At 35.0% G+C, this 20,873-nt stretch overlaps 2 protein-coding genes across 4 annotated transcripts in view; one reads left to right on the forward strand and one right to left on the reverse strand.

Moving 5' to 3' along the window:
• The window catches only part of LOC127214162 (ATP-dependent translocase ABCB1), a 144,267-nt gene extending 132,558 nt beyond the window's left edge, over positions 1–11,709 (reverse strand). Inside the window, exon 1 of the mRNA XM_051174549.1 lies at positions 11,609–11,709. The gene's annotated coding sequence lies outside the window, so the exon portion shown is untranslated. The remainder of the gene's footprint in view (positions 1–11,608) is intronic.
• Positions 1–20,873, forward strand: part of Rundc3b (RUN domain containing 3B) — a 136,933-nt gene that overhangs the window by 39,368 nt on the left and 76,692 nt on the right. For all 3 annotated transcript variants that reach the window (XM_051174571.1, XM_051174572.1, XM_051174573.1), the window contains exons 3-4: positions 1,885–2,018; positions 9,470–9,555. In XM_051174571.1, coding sequence (XP_051030528.1) covers positions 1,885–2,018; positions 9,470–9,555 — 220 coding nt within the window. The remainder of the gene's footprint in view (positions 1–1,884; positions 2,019–9,469; positions 9,556–20,873) is intronic.

Genomic DNA, 20,873 nt, shown 5'->3' on the forward strand with positions numbered 1-20,873 from the left:
TTGACAGTTATGTGGCTTGATCTGCTTTGTGGAGTGAGCCTGGCAGTGGAATGAGAACCTATCCCAGAACATGAAAAGGCTTCTTGGAGCCCATTCCCTTGCTCAGCTTTGATATGGGGGAGGAGCTAGGTCCTGCTTCAACTAGGTATGCCAGACTTGGTTGATTCCCCATGGGAGGCCTTACTCACTCTGAGGAATGGATAGGAGTGCTAAGGATGGGGGTGGGAGGAAGAAGGACAAGGGGAGGGAGAGGGAACTGAGTGAGGTTGGTATGTAAAATGAAAAAAAAATTAAATTAAAAAAAATTAGTTCCACCTAAAAATACCATGGGTATATAATCATATACACACAAACAACACTAAACAGACTTAATGGGTTGTCTTTATATATCTATGCATTTATATATGTGTGTATGTAAGAATAATAGTAAAACAAAAAGAAGCTATCAATTTGAGGAGTGAGGGCACGGAAGAAGGGGGAAGGAAAGGGGAGAAATAGTATAATTATATTTTAATTAAAATTAACATACTATGCCATATATAGAGGCTCACATACACCTGATACTCTTAAGTCCTATTCAGAATTATTTATAGTGACAAAAGATACACCAAGTAGAATGTCTTTTCAGGCACAAGCACATAGTTACCCAAATGTAAAAGATGAGGTTGGATAGATGAGTACCCTGCTCAGCCATCATCAGAGAAGCTTCCTCCTGCACCATATGGGACAAAGAGACTACAGCCAGACATTATGAAAAGAATAAGAGGCCTTGCAGCATCAGCCCTAAATGGGGCGTCTCATCAAATCCCTTCCCTCAGGGCTTGAGGAAACTTTAAGGAAAAGAAGGGAAAAGGTGTGTAAGAGGCAGAGGCCATGGAGGACACCAAAGAAAACAAGGTCCTCTACCTCAGCATGAGCAAAGCACATAGAAACTAAGGCAAGCATGTGCCTGCATCACATTCTCTATATATTTTGTGGCTTCCAGTTTAGTGATTTTTATGGGATTCCTAAGTGTGTGAACAAGTAGGTGTTTCATTCTTATGCCTTCTTTAGGGCTCCTTTCCTTTTGTTTGTTTGTTTAGTCCTAGTCCAATATGTTAGTTTTTATTTTATCTTATTATATTTTATTATTCCTTTCAAGCCTGCTTTTTTTTCCTAATAAGAGACAAAGGGAGTGAATCTATCTGGATGGGAAGGGAGGAGGGAAGAACTAAGAATTGAGGGGAAACTAATCAAAATATGGTGTGTGAGAAAAAAATCTATTTACAATAAAAGGGAAAAATAAAGGAATATGGTTAAATGGCAAATAAAAACAAAAGTATCATAAAAATGAGGAAAGTATATGCCTGGGATTTTCGCAGGTTGGTGACTAAATGATCACAAATGAATGAGTGTTAGAGGAAGATTTTGTAGGTGACAAGAGAGTCTGACTCTTAGTGATTGAGGAATGTTAATTGATTTTATTTGCTTATATGGTCAATGACCAACTATCTTGTGAGTTGAAATCTTACCTTACAAAGAGGAATAAAAGATTTGTTCTGATTTTTTCTGTTTTTCCAAGTAAAAAAAAGGGTTTAGAATCTAGTCACACATAAATGAGTGCTTACCTAGTGTCCAGGAAGCACAGGAAACTTCCTGTACGCCAGTGAAAACCTTAGACAATGAGATATTTTTAGTGTCCAGTTTCTTTTCATGTAATAAGAATTCAGAATTACTAATTTGATATTCAAAAGCAAATATAAAATGGGATTGTATTTAAGATTTACCATACCTTGATCAGTACCCTTTCCTTACTTGCATATTGTAGTACCATTTATTGTTCAGAATTTTACTGTTCATGCCTTTTGAATTTTCTGGACTAGTTTTATTTATTCTCTCCTGAAGGTCAAGTAACCTGGTTTGGTTATGAAAGTCCTCGTAGCTTCTGGGACTACATCAGAGTGGCTTGCCGAAAAGTTTCTCAAAACTGTATCTGCAGCATTGAAAATATGGAAAATGTCAGTTCCTCCAGAGCTAAGGTAAGACTTAAGTCTGTCTAGTCTGCTTAGTAGCTATTGCACCTGGACAGAAAATATTTGAATGCTGTATTGAAGAAAAAAAAAGTTTCTTTCTTCATTGGAATTTGCACATTACCCAATTTAACACCCTTTAGAGGTTTTATTTTTATTTCATTGTGTGTGTGTACTTATTTGATAATACTCTTCGCTGTCATATCTTGAATATATATTAACCCACTCACTACAAGTTTCCCATTAAGAAACATTTTAAAGTATATTCTGCTGAAGCTAGGTATCTTAGTGCTTACCTGTAATCTCAGGACTTGAGTGGCAGAGTTGGGCAAACCTCTAAATTCCAGGCTAGCCTGGTCTATAGAATGAAGTCCAGGACAACCGTGGCTACACTCACAGACCTTGTCTTGGAAAATAAACAACACACACACACACACACAGACACACACACACACCATTTTCCTTTTCATGGTGTTAACATCTACACTACTAATGCACAAACAATGGTGACCAGACTTGGACAAATAAAGGAGGTGGCATCAAATGACACAAGTCATTGAGTGATTTCCTACCATACACTTTTGTATTAAAAAGGGAGTTTTACTTCAGAATGTGTGCTAATGGCATAGTAAGTATTGATTATTCAATTTAAGCTTTGACTAAGTATTGACTACAACAATTTGGTATTGTTATAATTTTAAAAAGCGGTGCTTGAGGAAAAAGACAGTATGCAATAAGAGCTCATGTGGAGGGGTTTTTTATTAGGGGAAAGGGAATGGGAAAAGGAGGGAGGGAAAGGGAGGAGACCAACCACTGTGGACAGGAGCAGCATAAGAGAGAGGGAGAGGTGGAGAAAAGGAGAGACAGAGAGACAGAAAGAGAAGGAGAAAGATGGGAGGTGGGCAGGGCCCTTTTAAAAAGGAACACAGTGAATGTGCACAGGTGGTGCTTTTAGTGGCTGCAGCTGAGGGCATATCCTGTCAGAACCCCAAGGACAGGCCTGTACAGATGCCTGAATACTAACATATATGACAGTGTGTACTATGACTGGGCATGACTATGCATGCCTATAGACTCAGCACTAGGGAGGCTGAGGAAAAAGGGAGAATTGAGGGTTTGAGGCCAGCTTGGGAGACATAATGAGTTCCACCTAGCCTAGATTATATAGTAAGCTGTATCAGAAAATATTTCTGTAGCATATTGAAAAGCTATGGTTACTTCAATAAGTAAGTGTCTTGTTGTGAGCTGATCCAGGCACTTTTTGTGAAGAAACTTACAAAGTGTACTCTCGTAAGTGCTTACCACACAACAATGAGGACCTGCATTTGATCCCCATTTGGTCCGCTGCATGAAAGGCAGGTGTGGCAGTGTGTGCCTGGGATCTCTGCTCTGAGGATCTGGGATCTCGTGGGATTTACTGGTCAGTCTAGTGAGAGGCTTTGTCTCAAAGATCAGTGAGCACAGCTTTTGTGGATTAAACTCAAGATTATCCTTTGACTTCCACAGGCACTCACACACATGTGCTCATGTACATACACACATGTGTGTGCACACATTACACATGTACACATGAACATACATGAACAGAAAACATTAATTTTTTTCAGATTTAAACATGTGGCAGACATTTTCTTGAAAGAGACAACATTTTTTTTCCCCTAAAATAACTGACGATATTTGTTGGTAGGTGCCAAGCTTTTAAACAAAAATTAAACTTGGGGAAAGCTTGAAATTAGTACTTTAAGCTTGGTAGAGTTTTTTCTGAAAATGGTGTTATCAGCAATGTGATTTTAAACTGTTTGATAGAATTATATTTTCAAAGTGACCAATTCATTTAATTACAGAAAAAGTATGAGTGAATAATTAATTCAGTTTAAGATAAGCATGTGAATTTAATGTAATACAGTATTAAAAGTTCATTGTTTTAGTTACATATTCCACATTGCATCTAATTTGTTAAGTTATTAATTAGTGGTTATTAGATATTAAATGTCAGCATTAAACATCACTTCTTCACATTCTTCATGGTTTTAATTTGAAACCAAAATAAATATTGTTGATGATCTAAATGACTTTGAAAATGCATTAAATGGAAAAGCTAGTTGGGCTTTAACTGCAAATTTTACATAAACAAATTTTCCCATCTTGTGGTAAATCAAAGTATCAGATGCTTAGATCTTGTGAGAGATTAGATTTCCCTCAGGTCCTGGGATAAGATTGAGAACCAGAACATGAAAATGCTGGTAGTTTCAGCAAGGTGAAAGTGGTCACAGCTAGAACCATAAGGACAAGAAAGGGACTTCAGTTGCTGACCTACAATTGCAGAATTTGACTATCAACTGGCATGAACTTGGGTGTAGATTTTCCCCTGGGGGCCCCCATTTTGAGTGAGCCTAAATAGAAAGATCCTGGTGTTGCCCACCCAGACTAATGGATAATGTGAGATGCTGAGTTGGTGCCCTTTTAAATCTGGAATTTTAATTTACTGCTTAGCAAAAGAAAACTAATACAATCTACTTTTTCCTAACTTAATTTCTTATTGCCTTCCTTTCCCACCACAGCACTATGCTGTGTGTAATTGCTGCATGGAAAGTAATGTTTAGCACAAATAAATCTCTCAAAACAGTTGAATGAAAAAAAAATTCACAAGTGTTGTGTTACATAGATTAAGTCATTCTTAAAAGCACAATGATTTACTACTTGAAGTGCTTCCCAAATCTGAGATAGCTCTTTTTCTACTGAATGATGAAATCCCCAAATTCCAGTAAATAAAAACAATTTTAAGGGAGAAATACATAATCATAGTGTAAGCACACAGAATCATGGAGATGTAAACAAATTTGTATTACAAAGCTTTGAGTCATTATGGTTAGATCATATATTGTTCTTGTTTCTATGGCATGTACATTGTGGCAAGACTGAAGACCAGAGATATCCACATCTAATCTATTCCTATCAATTCTTTTTATTTGGGAAATTGTCCTAGGGAAGTCGCATGGAGCATGGATCTATACAGAGTAGCTTGATAACCTAAAAATAAGGACTCAACTTTCTAGTTTTCAGACTTAAAATAGGAGACAAGAGCAAAACCAGCATCGTAAACCCCTGTAATACAGGCTGGAATAATTGGCTTGTCCTCAGAATACAGAAGTAATTGAGAAGACAACAAACATCAGAAACACAGCACTTTAATCCAAAATTGTTCTTCAGAATGAGCCTTATTTGAAGAGAGAACTTGATAACTGTAGGGTTCATAATGCAGCCACAAAGTCAAAAAGCATTAGAATAGAGACAGCATCAGACTACAGACAGGAGGATGGGCCTTGAAAGGACAGAGACTTCCCTTCATATCCCAAGAGAAGCTTCATTAGGAGAGATAGTCACCATGTAGAGTGTGACAGGCCCCTTCTTGAAGGAAGTGACATTCCAGAAAAGATGTGGGTGGTGTTCTGACACTTACAGGATTTGGGGGTGAGCAAGCTTCTTAACCACATCTAGCAGGGCATGGCCTTCATCCCAGTGGACATGCACTAGGTAGAAACATAAACATCTTGCAGCTACAAGGAAAGGGAATGTAAGGCTATAGAAAGACATGCTTTCTTGTCAGCTCTGTCTGTTAAAGAGAGCAGGGGATGGTAGAGAGGAATATGGGGAGGGGTGTGGTCTGATTTCTGGGAGAGAAGCAGGCAGTTAGATGGTCTGTAAACTTGAATTAAACAGCAGATAAAATAGCTGACTGAAGATTTTCATCTTCTGTAGAAAATAGGAGGTTAAGGTTCTGGAAAAACTAGGTAGAATGTTCTGTAAACACTCCAGACTTTCATTTGAGGCCAGAAAAGATTTTATACTGAGGATGAAGATAGGAAGGATCAACTATCCTTCTGATAAAAAAGGCCTTAAAGTGGTGCCCTTCTATATGCCCCCAAGGAAAAAAAGTCAAATATGGAAAAAGGAATAAGTTCCACAGGTTATTGTTAACTGTCTCTGTTATTAAATCAAATCAATCATATCAAAAACATTGTCTAGGTGTGGCGGTAAATGACTGTTATCTCAGCTCTTAGGAAACTCAGGAGGAAGGATCCCAAGATCAAGGCCAGCTGGGCCTATGTGGCAATACTGCCTCACATCTCATAGTCCCCAAAAGGTAAAGAAAAGAAAAAGATGACTGATACCAAGAAAACTAATAAAGAAACAGAGCTATGGGTGGTAAATATGATAAACTTTTAAGTAATTACAATTGCTAAAAAAAATAGAAACAAAGATGAGTAGTTTTCAAAGAACTAGCTATTAAATATAATTGTCATCAAACATACATAGGACTTATACAAACATTAACCGTTTGTGAAACCTTATTTGATCTCAGTGGCCTCCAAAGGACTGGGATTCATGTGAAATACATTCTCTAACCACAGTGGAAGTAAGCTGGACTCCATAACAGCAAAATAGCAATATGCTTTTATGAGTGAAAATTTGAAGGACCTCTAAGTAGTTCATCGGTGAAAGAGGAAATCATAACCAAAATTGAAATTTATTGGAAAAATGACAATTAAATACAGTATATAAAAACAGGATTCAAGGAAATAGATTTAAGAAGGCTTTTGTGTATGTTTGAATAACAAGAAGTGCTAGATACCAGTTATCAAAGATTTTATTTCAACAAGCAAGCACAAGTAGTAATAAATAAAGAGCAACACTTCCATCACGTCAAAGCAGATTTATTCTAAAATAGAGCTAAAAGCTGTGAGTACTTTCTGGTGACTGGTATAATTAATAGATTTCAGGAAATCCCTCCTTGATGTAAAATAGATTATAAAACATCAGGAATGACGACAACACCAATCCCATATAGCTTGTAGACAAATGGTTCTCAATGCATATTTGATATTTATATTATGATTCATAAAAGTAAAAAAATTATAGTTATGAAGTAGCAATGAAATACTTTTATGATTGTGATTACCACAACATGAAAAACTGTATTAAAGGGTCACAGCATTAGGAAGATTAATAACCATTGTTGTAGACAGTAAAAATCCTGTGAAGTTATTATTAATAATTCACATTTATAAATTTGTAAAAAATATAGCAGTGGGAAAGTTCTTTGGAAAATAATCACTTAGCCAATCTGAGATAGAGAACATCTGAATATTCTAATAATTAAGTTGAACTATAACTAAACTATAACATGCTCCTACATGCAGATCTATTTTTAATCTGGTAGAGATTTGTATGAAATTTATACTGGTTTGTATTCATGGGTGACATTCTTTTGTCAAATATATCAAGGCAGATATCTTTACTATTTGATATCTTGTTTCTCTTTTAATTGATGACAGTTCATTCTCTGGATGAGAAAAGAAGGTAGAGTTAGTTCATAGATCAGTCTACTTGATAAGGAGATGAGGGTTTTTTTCTATACTAATAGCGTTTTTTTTGTGTTTCATCATATAGTTAAGTAATGATAGTTTAGTAACCAAAATTCATGCAGTACTTATGGGTACTATTTTAATAAGAACTGTCTACATTCATGTTTTTGAAGTCTCAAAGATTCATCTTTGTCAAGTATTAAAGTGTAAATTCCTTAACATTGCTTCAGGTTTTCTATATCTTAGTGGCCAACAATATTCATAAATCTTGCTTGTTTTTCTATTCTAGTAAAAGTTCTTTCATTGAAAGAAAATAAATCATTAAAATTAGCACAATTTGTTACCACAACAGAGAGTTCCACACACATACAAGGACAGGAAACTAAGTACAGCCCAGTTCTGTGTGGATCAGAATTAATAAATCAGGAAGCAGGACTTTCCCCACATCTCTTATCTAGCCAAAGCACAGCCTCCTGTGCCTAATTTTCTCTGGATGGTGCCTTCCCTTGCTTCTATACTTGTGACAGTAGTAGCCTTTTGATTCCACAAGGCATTGCTAGTTTCTGTGTCTGTTGGATTAAATTTCTAGTGAGAATCTTGGGACTGTTGGGCAGCCAGCAGCTTGCCTTTTCCTTCCTCTGTTTCAATCAGCTCCACCTCATGTGGGTTCCTCCAGACTTACTCAGAAGGAACAATGGACTAAGTGCAGAGCAAGCTGAACTTCAGTGTAGTGGGAAGCTTGGCTTGCAAGGACATCCCCATTGTTCATTTTTCTTCCCAGCAGCATTGCTGTTCAAGCCTGGCTGTTTTTTAATCGCTACTTAGATTGCTTCCTTTCTTACCCACGAGTATGCTGAACTCATTGTATCTGTTGACATTTTCATGCTTTTCTCCAAGCCCACTAGTTAAACATACTACATATTGACTATGCATCTTTATTATCATTGCTGTTCAGTGCTATTGTTTTCTGTGTTATTCAGTTGTCATAAATTTTCCTGGATATTTGGGAGGGACTAGGTAGAAATGAAAGTAAATGGAATTTTGTACTCCCTTCAGATATTATTCATTATATTCTTTCAGTCTAAATAGGCTACAAAAAGGGTTGGAGGGGGTATCCCAGTTAAGTAAAGTGCTTGCTACACCAGGAATGATGGCCTGAATTCAAGTCTCTAGCACCCACCAAAAAAAAAAAAAAAAATCCTGATGTGGTGGCCAGGAGTATGTAGGATTACAGCAGAGACAGGTAGATCCCATATGCTTCCTAGCCAGTCAAAACAACCAAATGAATCCCAGTTCAATGAGAGCCATTGTCTCAAGAAGGAAAAAAGATATAGAGCAATAAAGATACCTAGAATTGACTTTTGACCTCCACACATAGATCCGACCACACCAGTACAACCACAGGCACACACAAACACACACAAACTCACACATCTATAAGGAATATTTTGGAATATTAAGAAAGACTAGCTAACACCAACTACACACTCTGACTCTGTGCTGCCATATACTGACATCTGAGTGGAGTTTTTGTTAAAACCAGAGCCTGGAGCATGTTGAGCCAATGCTGTATCACTAAGATATATCCCCAGTCCCCAGTTTTTTGTTGTTTTCTATCTTAAATATTAGTAGTTCATGATTGGACCTGTGAACAATCATATATTGTAATTTATTGTCAGTATGAAAACCACCTTTTGTGGCATAAATAGAAAATTGTCTCAAACAAGTGTTGTTGGGGTGACTACAAAAGACACTGTTTCATGTGTTTTATAAGGGCTCATTTAATTAGCATGCTGATTTTTTGACATTGAAGTAGAATTTTATATAAATGTACTATATGATTCAAAATGCATCTCTAACCCAAGTAGCTTATTTTTATCAGAGGACATAGTAGTTTGCTATGTTATATTATCTTCTGAAAAACAAAATATATGCTTAATATTACTGAAGTTTTCTGGTTTGTCTTCTTAGATATTTTTCTTAGTCATTCTTCATTTTGAATTATTTGTTCCATATTGTTAATATGCATATATTTGACATTGTATAGAAAACATTCTTTAAGTTTCTTATTTGATCCTTTCTTGTTCCTCGTAGGGTAGAGCCTGGATCAGAGTAGCACTCATGGAAAAGCATTTGTCTGAATACATCTCCACAGCTTTGAGAGACTTCAAAACAACCAGGTCTAACAGTCCTTTCAACTTTCTAATGTTTATTGACTTGAAAATCAGAATGAGGAGGTAGTCTGAAGTTGTCAAATTTGAGGTCGTCCATTTTTCTTGCTGTTCTGATAAATCTCTTATCTTCTTAGGAAAGTGTAATTTGTTAACTGAACATATATTTGACTTACTGGTTTGTGTAAAAGGTGTGCCTGGAATGTCTTTTCTTGGAGACACTCTGATTATCAACCTTTCAATGCTTGGACATTCACTCTCCCCATTTACTCTTCTTGACAAATGTGAAGGAAGGGCTAAATATGAAGTTCTTAGATAACCTATCTCTTTCTCTAGAATAGTGCTGCCTTATTTCTTTGCGTGGGAGGACTATAAATAGATCATTTAGTCCTTTCATTCATGTACAGAATTACTGGTGGTTTTGTTGTACACTACAAAGTGTACTCTTTGTAGATATTACTTTTCTAAGGTTACATAGATTTAAGGCATGGCCTACTGTGTACTCTATAAAAATGAAGACCTTACTGCCTTTGATTGCTGGTGAAAGGGTTTGCATTAGGACAACAGTCATGAATATTTAGTTCTTGTCTGCTGATCAACATTTGTTGCTATTAATAACACTACTTTCCTTCATACCAGAAGTATTTGTATATGAAATCATTTAATAATTTCACTACCTTAGACATATACTGTATCGTGCCACAGGCAAAAGACACTGTTAATATTATATAAAATTCCAAATTCAGTTGTTTAGTTTCCATGTCACACTTCAGGTATTTCACGAATGGCAAACTGCAGAATATTTCCCATCTTAATAGAAAGTTCTACTAGCTTGGGCTGCCTTCGTACCTAAATGACTATACTTATTTAACCCCAGTGTTAGTTCTGAAAAGGATGGAAAATTGGCAGCTGGAAACCAGTTTTGATAAAGAAAAAATTAGGTACAAAAAACTCATGAATCTAGTACCCCAATTTCCATGTCCTGATGTAGTATTTACTGATATATATTTTAAGAAAATCTTGATGTTTGTTATGGCATTCTTTTAGTTAGCTAACTGATACAGAGCTTTACTGAGAAGACTTCATCTTTGTAGATAATAAATAAAACATTAAGCTTTTAATTTTGTGGGTTCAAAGGATATTATGATAATAAATTTGATCAGGAAAAAGATTTTTTAGCTATAAAAGTATATTCATAAGATAAATATGTATTTATTAAGGGATTTTTAGATACTTAATACTCTTGACATGTATCTAAAGAGAATAATGAGATGATGATAAACTCTTAGACCTTTGAAATGAACCTGACAAAATAAAATATTTATCATAACAAGGAGACAAAGTTACTTATGGAAAGAAATATTGAGGGTACAGATGCTTTGTAAATAAAACTAGAGCATAGTAACAGAATCTAATATGCTAAACCAAAAAATCCTAAATTAAAACTACTCTTACACAATAATTATCTCTTATGTAATTATAATATTTCACCTTTTCTAAATAAACACTAAAACATCTCTTTTAAGTTGTTAGTCCTTTTTCTTAGTTGAAATGTTTGGGTGTGGTAGAAATAATTTTTGAGTCGATTGTTTATGGAACAAGTTTAAATATTAAAGGGAACCACTTTAAGCCTTGACTTACACCTCGCTGTACTCTGATGAAAAGGAAATGATTCAGCTCTAAACACAAAAGTCTCTGAAGTAAAGTCTTCAAAAATATACAAACATTCTATTCAAAACAGAAATGTGGCTTAGTGCATGTTATATGCATGCATGTATGTATACAAAAACATATCTGCCTTATTAAAGGTGCTTACATGTGAATATAGTGTCTTTGTAATTCATAAGAAGGAGAGTACACACAAAAATATTTCAGAATTGTCTTCTTGGATTGAGACTAATAAATGTGAAAACCCATAACGTTTCTTTTTAATACTTAATGCTAGGATTTTTACTGAAATAAGTTATAAGTTATTTTGAATGTAAATACCTGGCCAACAAACATTTGTAAAAGTGAGTCTGTAAAACATAAGAAAATACTGGAGAGAATAGTTGTACATTACCTTTTATTTGGATGCTTCTCAGCTTAAGTGCTATAGGAGAAAGTTAATCAATCCTCTAAGGATCTTGAGGGTGTCTGAGTCAAGTGGACTTCTTCTTGTTCTGTCTGACTTCACCGACAAAGAGAAATGATAGTTTTAAAAATAGTGACTATGTGTTTACCCCGGTGCAAGGGGAGGAGCTAAGGCAGGCAATTTTGAAGCACTAATCTGTGACAAGCCCAGGGTGGTTGTGGGTGGAGGAAGGGTGGGAGCTGAAGTGCACATTCTTGGAGAACAGGACTGCCTTTAAAGTATTAAAAAACTTCATGTGATCTTCTTACTAGGGTGGAAAGTGACTGGAGGAGCAACTGGAAAAAAAATAAAAGTAAAAGCTTGTAGTGTTTTGCGATTCAGGAATTTGGGTGTTACTGGGCATTGGGAAGTGATAGAGTAGACGCTGAGATTTGTTTTTAAAAGTGGAAAGTTGCTTTGATAGCACCTTGGCAAAAACCTCAAGTGAAAAGTGAATTTAAAACTGAATTAGTTTTCTCAAAGTTTAATTTCTGCCTACCCAGAGACTAAAAAGTAATTAGAAACAATAGGCTAAGTTTTATAGGTATGATATTTGAAATGATATTGAAAATATTTTGGTAAAGGTTTTAAGTAGCAAATGTTGCCAGTAATAAATTTAGAAAATAGAAAGAGAAAATTAACTTTATGGAAACTTACATTTAGCTCCTTCAGTGTTTAAATTATATCTATAATTATGTTATAAACAAATGTCAGTTTTGACAATTTTTTGCTATAAATAAGGGAGGGAATAAAGTGTCAAATAAAACTAAATTCCTAACCAATCATTAAAAGTGGAACTCCCAATTTTAGATAAGTAGGTAGAATAAGTAACAAGTTTCTAAATCTTGCAAGAATCAAGAAAAAGTTTTAGAATATATAAATATACTAAATGTTTCTATTAAAATTATCTTTCAATATCTGTGAATTTGCTTTTGTTTCTCATTGACTGAGAAATTCCAGAAGTGATTCATGCATTTTATATAACTTTTTTTACTGGTTGTTGTTAATGTCTGCTTTAATCGTGTTGCTTGTTTATAAGTTAAGCTTACCATAGTGTGAGTATACAGGAGAGACAGACCACACTAGCTGTTCCTGGCCTCGCAATGACTTTCCTCTGGAGAAACTCACAGTGTGCTGAAAATGCTGTTAAGTCAAAACTGCTTTTAGTACACCAGCCTGCCAGCACCAGAGCTTAGCTTGTTGTACTTTAACATTCTCAAAATGTATGGCAAGTCTGTTTATAGATAGTAACAGCTAACTGGGAGCTATAGCTCACTGCCACTGCTCAGCTCCTCCCTTAGCAATAATAAAAGTTCAAAATCTGAATTACAATTGCTTTTGAATGTCCACTGTTTTCTCAATAACCTTTAGGTAAAAAAATTGGAAGCCAAACTCATATATTGACAGTACAGACTTTTTGGTATTATCTACAGTTTCAGACATTCAGCGGGTATCTTGGGATGTTCTTCGTGGATGAGGAAAGCTTCTACATTAAGATGAAAAAATAAGTACCACTAAAAGTTGATTTTGGGTTGGCCTACCTCATGATTTATATTAAAAACTCTAAGTAGATTAGACTTAAATACAAAATTATTGAAAGAAAACATAGGCTTAGATATTTGATTAGTTCATTATCTCCTTGACATGATATCCTATATACAAAGACCACAAAAAAAAAAAAAAAGAAAGGCAAAAATTGGGCATCAATACTTATAACTTGTTTTTTCCATGGACACCATCAAGAAAGTAAGCAGAAAAATACAGACTGGGAAAAAATTAAAAATAACAAACATATCTGATAAAAAGCATGTATCTAGACTATATATAGAACATTAATAAAATGAACAAATTTTTCTCTGATGGAGGTATACAAAATGCTCATAAATAGCACAATGAAACCTTGATGGTTAATTTTCATTGTCAGCTTGACAGAATTTGGATCTTTGGATATTTCAAGAGAAATTTAACCATGGAGAGATTATCCATGGAGATGCTCTGTGGAGAGATAACCACGAACGTGGGTGACACTACACTATCTGTGGTGTCCCAAACTGAATACAAAAAGGAAACAGGAGAAAACCAGATGAGTATTCCCCCTTCTGTGTTTCTGGATCTGCTAACTACAAGGGCAGCCATACTCTGCTATCCTAATGGAGTCTACCATACCCTTCCCTCCGTGATGGGTTATAACCTCAAAATGTGAGTCAGATTAAGTACCTTTTCTCTTAAAATGCTTCTCCTCAGATAATTGATTATAGCAATGAGAAAGTAATTAGCGCAAAGCTCAGCATCATTAGCTACCAGTAATACAAATCTGAAGCATAATTATATACCATTTAATATCAAGTGAAATGTATGTATACAAAAGATTACATGAAAACAAATGTTGATAAGAATTTGGAAAATTTGGATACTTGATACTTAGCTTGTTTGAAAAGGAAAATGGCATATAAACTTTGAAAATAGTATATGGTTCCTCAAAAAATTTTATGTAAAATTATAATAAGACCTGTCATTTGACACTTATGGGTGGTGTGTGTGGATGTGAGCTATAGCTATATACTAATGCATGTATGTAAAATTGATAAAATAGTTATATAAGTATGCATGCATCTATTTATAGCAGCATTATTTATAAAGACAAAAGAGAAAACAACCCAAATGCCCATTATATAATAAAGAGACAAAATATATGATATCCATTCATTTACCCACAAAAATGATTGGAGTACTGAAACATTTTACAGTATAGATAAATCTTGTCAACATGCAAAGCCAAAGATGCCATTTACAGAAGGCAAGATGGTTTCTTTATAGTTTCCTTAATTAAAATGTCCAGGATAGCTAAATAAATACACAGGAACAGGAGTAAGACTAGAGGTATATAGACTGGGATTGGGAGAATTGTTAACAGAAGAGTGGGAGGTAAATACTAATAGGTTCTGTGCTATTTAGTTTGTTGTCAAATTAATACAAGCTAGGGCCTTCTGGGAAGAGGGAACCTAATTGAAAAATATCTTGTCACATTGGCCTGTAGGCTAATCTGAGGGGTCATTTTTCTGATTAATGATTGATACAGGAGGACCTGGCTCACTGTGGACAGTGCAGTCCCTGAGCAGGTCTGAAGTGTATAAAGAGAGTAAACTGAGCAAGCCAAGGTAAGCAAACCACAAAGAAGCCGACCCCCATGGTTTCTGTGCCAGGTCCTGCCTCCAGGGTCCTGCCTTGGTGTCCCTCCATGGACTGTGTGTAACCTGGCACATGTAAGCCAAATAAACCCTTTCCTCTCCAAGTTTCCTTTTGGTCATGGTGTTTATTTATCACAGTAACTGAAACCAGACAAGGCAGGTATTGTGATAGTTGATCTTCATTGCCAGTTTGACTGGATTTATAATTACCATGGAAACACGCTTCTAAGTGTGTCTATGAGGATATTTTCAATTTTGACTGAGAGGAAAGAGAAAAGATAAATGTGAGCAGCACAATTCTGTTAGAGTCCTGGACTGCAAAGGACAGAGAGTAGGACACCAGCTTCATGTTTCTCTGCTTCCTGAATGTAGATGCCACATAACCAGCAGCCTCACACTCCTGCCACCATGCCCTTGCCACAGTGATAGACTACATTGCCAGATCATGAGCCCAGATCCTCCCTTCAGTTGCTTGTTAAACATTTGGTCACAGGAAGAGAAAAGTAACTTATTCAGGTACATGGTTTCGTGTGTTGGAGTAATGAAAATTCATTACAAACAATGGAGTTGGTAGTTGTAAAACCAATTAAACTGTATTATAAATGTACTTTGGGTTATTCTGTATCAGGATACTATTTTTAAAAGGTTTAATGAAGTCATGTGGATATGAAAAATAACAGGTTTTATGATTTCTGAAAACATTGTCAAGTGATATGGCCTATGTTCTAGATTTTTTAAACAATTTTATTTAAATTGAAATGTACAGGATACTCTATTATTGAAATAAGCATGCATTGTGGAAAGACTAATCTCTCTGTGAATGCTCTTTTGCAGTATAATCTATCTTGCTTTCTTCTTCAAAAATCCTAAATGCTACTGTTATCTGGACTCATAAGTCTTGCATTATCTTTTAATTTTTTGTTCATTTTTTCTTTTCAGGAATTATATTCCTTTTCTTGGCTTTAAATATTGTTTACATCATCTGAGCCCATATTTAAATCTCTAGATAAAAGTTCATGTATATGTTCCTCCTTCAATGGCACTATTCACTCTTATCAAATGATTTCTCTATGTACACACAGATAACATGTTGGGAGTGTAAAGTTCACACTTGATTTTTCTTTTGTTCCCTTCCCATTAGCAAGTCTTGTTGCTCTTATATTAAATTTATTTGAAATCTCTCTTTACCCTCCAAGACTCTTAGAGTAATATAGACACCTACTAGCTTCCAAAATGAGATTTTATTTTATTGCACCAGGAGCCATACACATGCTAAACTGTCTTGAAAGTCAGAAATCTTGTTATTTTTTGTAAGATTTAAGTGACTGCTTATTGCCTTAGCCAACATATTTCAGTTATAGTTCTTGAAATCTACCTTGTATTTTTGTTCTGTTTTTTTTTTCCTATTCTCTGTGGCTGGGGGACCTATAATGAGTTGCTTGACTTCTCTGAAGGACAATTTAGTATAACAGCTTTTCTTTTTGGGCAACCAACCAGCTCCCAAATCATGACACAAAGCCTTATTATCAATTATGAAGTCTTGGCCTTATCTTATACTTCTTTCAGTAGATCTTATAACTTAAACTAACCTGTTTTTCTTCATTATGTTTTGCCTTGGGCTTTTTAATCTTGCTTTCATTCTGTATGTTCTACTTTGTGTCTGGCTGGATGGTAGCTCCATGACTACCTGGCCCTAGAGCTTCTCCCTCTTTTTCTCCCTTGTTATCCCCCCCTCTCTCTCTCCTTACTCTTTCTCCCCCCCCCCCACTTACCTCTCTACTGCCTAGCCATTTGTTGTTCAACTTTTATTAGACCTATCAGGTGCCTTAGGCAGGTATGGTGAAGCAGCAATACATCTTTGCATAGTTAAACAAATGCAGTGCAAACAAAAGCAACCCACCTTTACATAGTTAAAGTAATATTCTGTAACATAAACAACTGTAACACATCTTTACATACTTAAAGTCATATTTCACCACAATATAGTAGCAAAGTTAAAGAAGACAACTTGAATAAAATAGTTATAATTGTGCCCGATGCTCAATAAATATAGTTAGTTCACTATTATTGTAAATGTTGCACAGCCTACAAACCTCTGATTAGACTTATGTAGGCCAACATTTCAAATTAAACACACACTTGAATGTGCCATTTTTAATTACTCCAAAATTATGATCTCATCTTTCCCTCAACAAACTGTTTACTTTCCTTTTAGTATTTGCCTCATCCATAATTGTCTATCAATTCACTGGGACTTTCATATACTCCAGAGAGACAGAGCTATGTCTGGCTTGTTCACCAATAAAAAGGAGTGGACAGCATAGTTCTTGTCACATTAACCAGTGACATGTTAGCCATTGGTAAAATAAATAATGAATCTCACATTCTGAAGACATTTATAGATTAATAATGTGTCCCTGTTCACGTTCATTTTAACTCTAAGCATAATATAATGCTTATTTGTGATGCTATCTTTGTCTACCATAAGGGAAGATTTTTCCCTCATGTGTTCCTTATAATTCCTTGTATCAGATTAAACTAGATACAAGAAAGAAGGTCAGAAACAAAATGTCTTCAGCTTATAAGATCCCCTGTATTTCATTAATGTACTTCCAAGAGTAAAACTTATGATCTTTACAAAAGGGTAATTGGAAGATGATATTGTACAGGACTAACTATTTCAGTCCCACCCACAGGTTATTTGTCGTTTGCCTACCTGAAAAGCCATAAGAAAGCTTACAGACTGAATACTCAGAAGGAATTATAAGGACTTATTTCTTTCAATTAGAGCTAACATGTGTGATCAATAAAAAAATATAAAGATGCTATGCTCTGCTAGTCACTAACACTTTTTTAACCAATATATAAATAATTTCAAGGAATACACCTAATAAAAATATAGATCACAATAATATAAAAATTTGCTTTAAAAAGTTCTTACATCTAAAATATTGAACAGTACCTAATGATATACTCTATTATTTGTATGGAAGTTTTTATGCATTTTTACCTCAGTACTTTAAATATTTATCTTCTTGGAAATCAGTGTAGTGCTTTTGTTAGTGTTCTCAAAAAATATTTTCTTTAGAACAAAAAATATTGTTAACAAAGGAGTGTTTTCTTAGTGTATGCTTACTATTCTTAGATTAGTTGTCTCAAGCTTTATACTTGGCTTTCCTACTGCATACTTAGCCAACTTTTTCTGTTAACAATATTTCTATGAGATAGTATTAAATGCTAAAACTTTATTTCATGAAATCTTGGAAAGTGATGAAAAAAGTTTTTTTTTTTTTAAGAAGACTAATGTCTTTAAATGGTAAAGGTATGATTTCTTGAGATTTGTTCAATTTACTGTGTTTTTACTATTACTATCTTGGGCTTAAATGTACATTTCTGTAATTTTTCCTCACACACAAACAGTAATAGAAAGTTGAAGCCATGACAGGCAAAGCCTTGTAGGTAGTCTTTCTGTTATATTTATTCTCTGCACCATTGGATTATATTGTCAGGCCTCTGAGGTGTTAGGTTGAATCATGGTTTGACAGGAATAAGCTGTTTAACATTTAGCAAGTATTTCACTTAGTGTCTTAAGAAATCATTAGCTTAAAAATTTGGCTCATTTATTAACTTAGTAGAACTAAATTCTCGTATTTCATTAAAATGAATTGTATAAATATCGACATAAAGGGTCCTTGACTCAGATAAACAGTTTTCTAAAACCAGTTAATATTTTGTTTTGGTGTTCTTCAGCAGCCCACAATACCATGTTGACATTAGGAAACAAGTAGAATATTGCCTTTTGACTTTAAATTGTAATTTCAAACTAAGATTGACTCAAGAAGGGGATTTAAAAATGTAGACTTTTCAAGGCTGGAACGATGGTTCAATGGTTAAGAGCAGTGGTTGTTCTTCCAGAAGTTCCAGGAGAGTTGATGCTTTCTTCTGGCCTCCAAGGCCCTAAGAGGCACTCAAGTAGTCCATATACATACATCTAAAAAAAACACTCATACACATAAAATAAAAATAAATCTTATAAAACTATTTCTGATAATAAAAGGCAATTGGATGATTCCCATTATTAAAGAAGTAGAATCTTTTCTGAGTAATTTATTATCAAAATTATTATAACATGGTTGCTATTTGGTAATATTCTATAGAATTGAGTTATCTAGAACCACTGAAAAGAAGGTATTGCAAAGTAAGCACCAGTAGTAAAGGGTAGCAGGACACAAAGGAAGGGTGGCACCCAAGTATGATGTACAACCAAGCTTCAGAACGTGAGTGAACACTGTGCTTTCATTGGCCTGTGTTGTATAAAGTCATAAGATAGTTGTAAGGGATAATTTAGCTGTAAGAGACAATAAAACAATCTACTTTTTACACTGCAGTGGTTGAGATAAAGAGATGGATGGAGGCAGGTAGAGTCTACAAATATGTGAACACTAATCTACAGAAACTGACTCATCAAGTTGGACTGTAGAAAGAGAAATGAGAGGGGCTACTCAGGAAAGACCATGTCTGAACTACAAAAAACAAAATGTTGTAGGGAAAACAAAATACAGCAAACCAAACACCAGGAAATGGAGGTGTGGCAATAACACCAATGAGATACATCAGCCTCCTTGAGGAAAACAATATGTGAGTAGATTCTCCTATTGAAATGAACGGATTTCATGGTAAGGTTTGCTACAGAACTTATAACATGGTGTGCTAATGACTCAGCCTGACTTACCAGACAACACTAGCTATTTTTTCCATCCTTTTGTGAAAATGTGGATTCCATTCTAGGGGGCTTTATAAATTATAAGAAGTCTCAAGAAATACAGATAAAAAGAACTATGATGCTGAAATTGAGACAGGGATAAAAGAATAATTACATGTAGTGTTGTAGTTTAAAGAAATCCTCGAAGATTACCCTTAAACACATGTCTCAAGTTGAGTGGCATGACACATCAACTGGGTATTTATGTAAGTTAGAATGATGTTTGTCTGTTCATCTCTGAATAAGAAGAGTTTTGTGTTTATTTTGATATCTTCGGAATTTTCTCAAATACTTGGCAATGAAATCTGCAACTTTTGTGAGTGACAATGATTATGAAGCAGTCTTTCATTAGCTATTGGAAAATAGTGTAAGGGGCATTCCCACTCATGTGTTTATATCTCCATTAAAACATCTCTGTTCTTAGTCATTTTCATACACAGATGATGAACTTTAAGTATGTTGGTACCTAGCAAAATTAATGGTTTCTATTATCTTTTTAAATTCCATTAATATTTTAGAGGACAAAATAATGTTCTAGTATGAAATGACAAATATCCACACATGTATGGCATTGTATTTTGCTCATGTTCACCTCTGTTGCCTTTTGTATGTCCCTCCTTCCAAATATTCTCCTTTATGTTCATGTCTCTCTTATATAGACATACATATATGAAGAACATAAATATATATGAGAGAAATATATATTCATATGAAAGAAATTTTGCAGTATTTGAGTCTGACTTATTTATTTAGCACAATAATCCTCAATTACTTTCATTTTTTTAAAGAACATAATTTTGCTCAAATAAAACTATGGTTCCAGAAAGGACTTTGGGAGCACATTCCCCATGGAAGAATACTCTCTTAACCTAGAGACAGGAGGGAGGGCCTAGGACCTACTCCAAATGACTTGACAGATTTTGATGATCCCTCCTGGAAGGCCTCACTCTCCCTATGGAGTGTGGGGGGTGGCATGGGAGGGGGCCGAGGGCATGGGAAGATGGGAGGGAGAAGAAACTGGGATCGATATGTAAAATAAGAAAAAAATAATAAAAACAAACAAAAAACTATGGTTCCAATTTCCTTTCTGTTGCTGTGATAAATAGTGTGACTAAAAACATCTGGGGGTGGGACTATTTGACTTCTACTTCCAAGTCATACTCTATTATTGAAGGAAGGCAAGGCAAGAACTCAAGCATAAACTCAAAACAGAAATTATGGAGGGACACTGCTTGCTGGTTGCTCAGTCATAGGTTCATGATTT

This window comes from Phodopus roborovskii, unplaced genomic scaffold (genome assembly GCF_943737965.1).
Source record: "Phodopus roborovskii unplaced genomic scaffold, PHOROB, whole genome shotgun sequence".
NCBI lineage: Eukaryota > Metazoa > Chordata > Mammalia > Rodentia > Cricetidae > Phodopus > Phodopus roborovskii.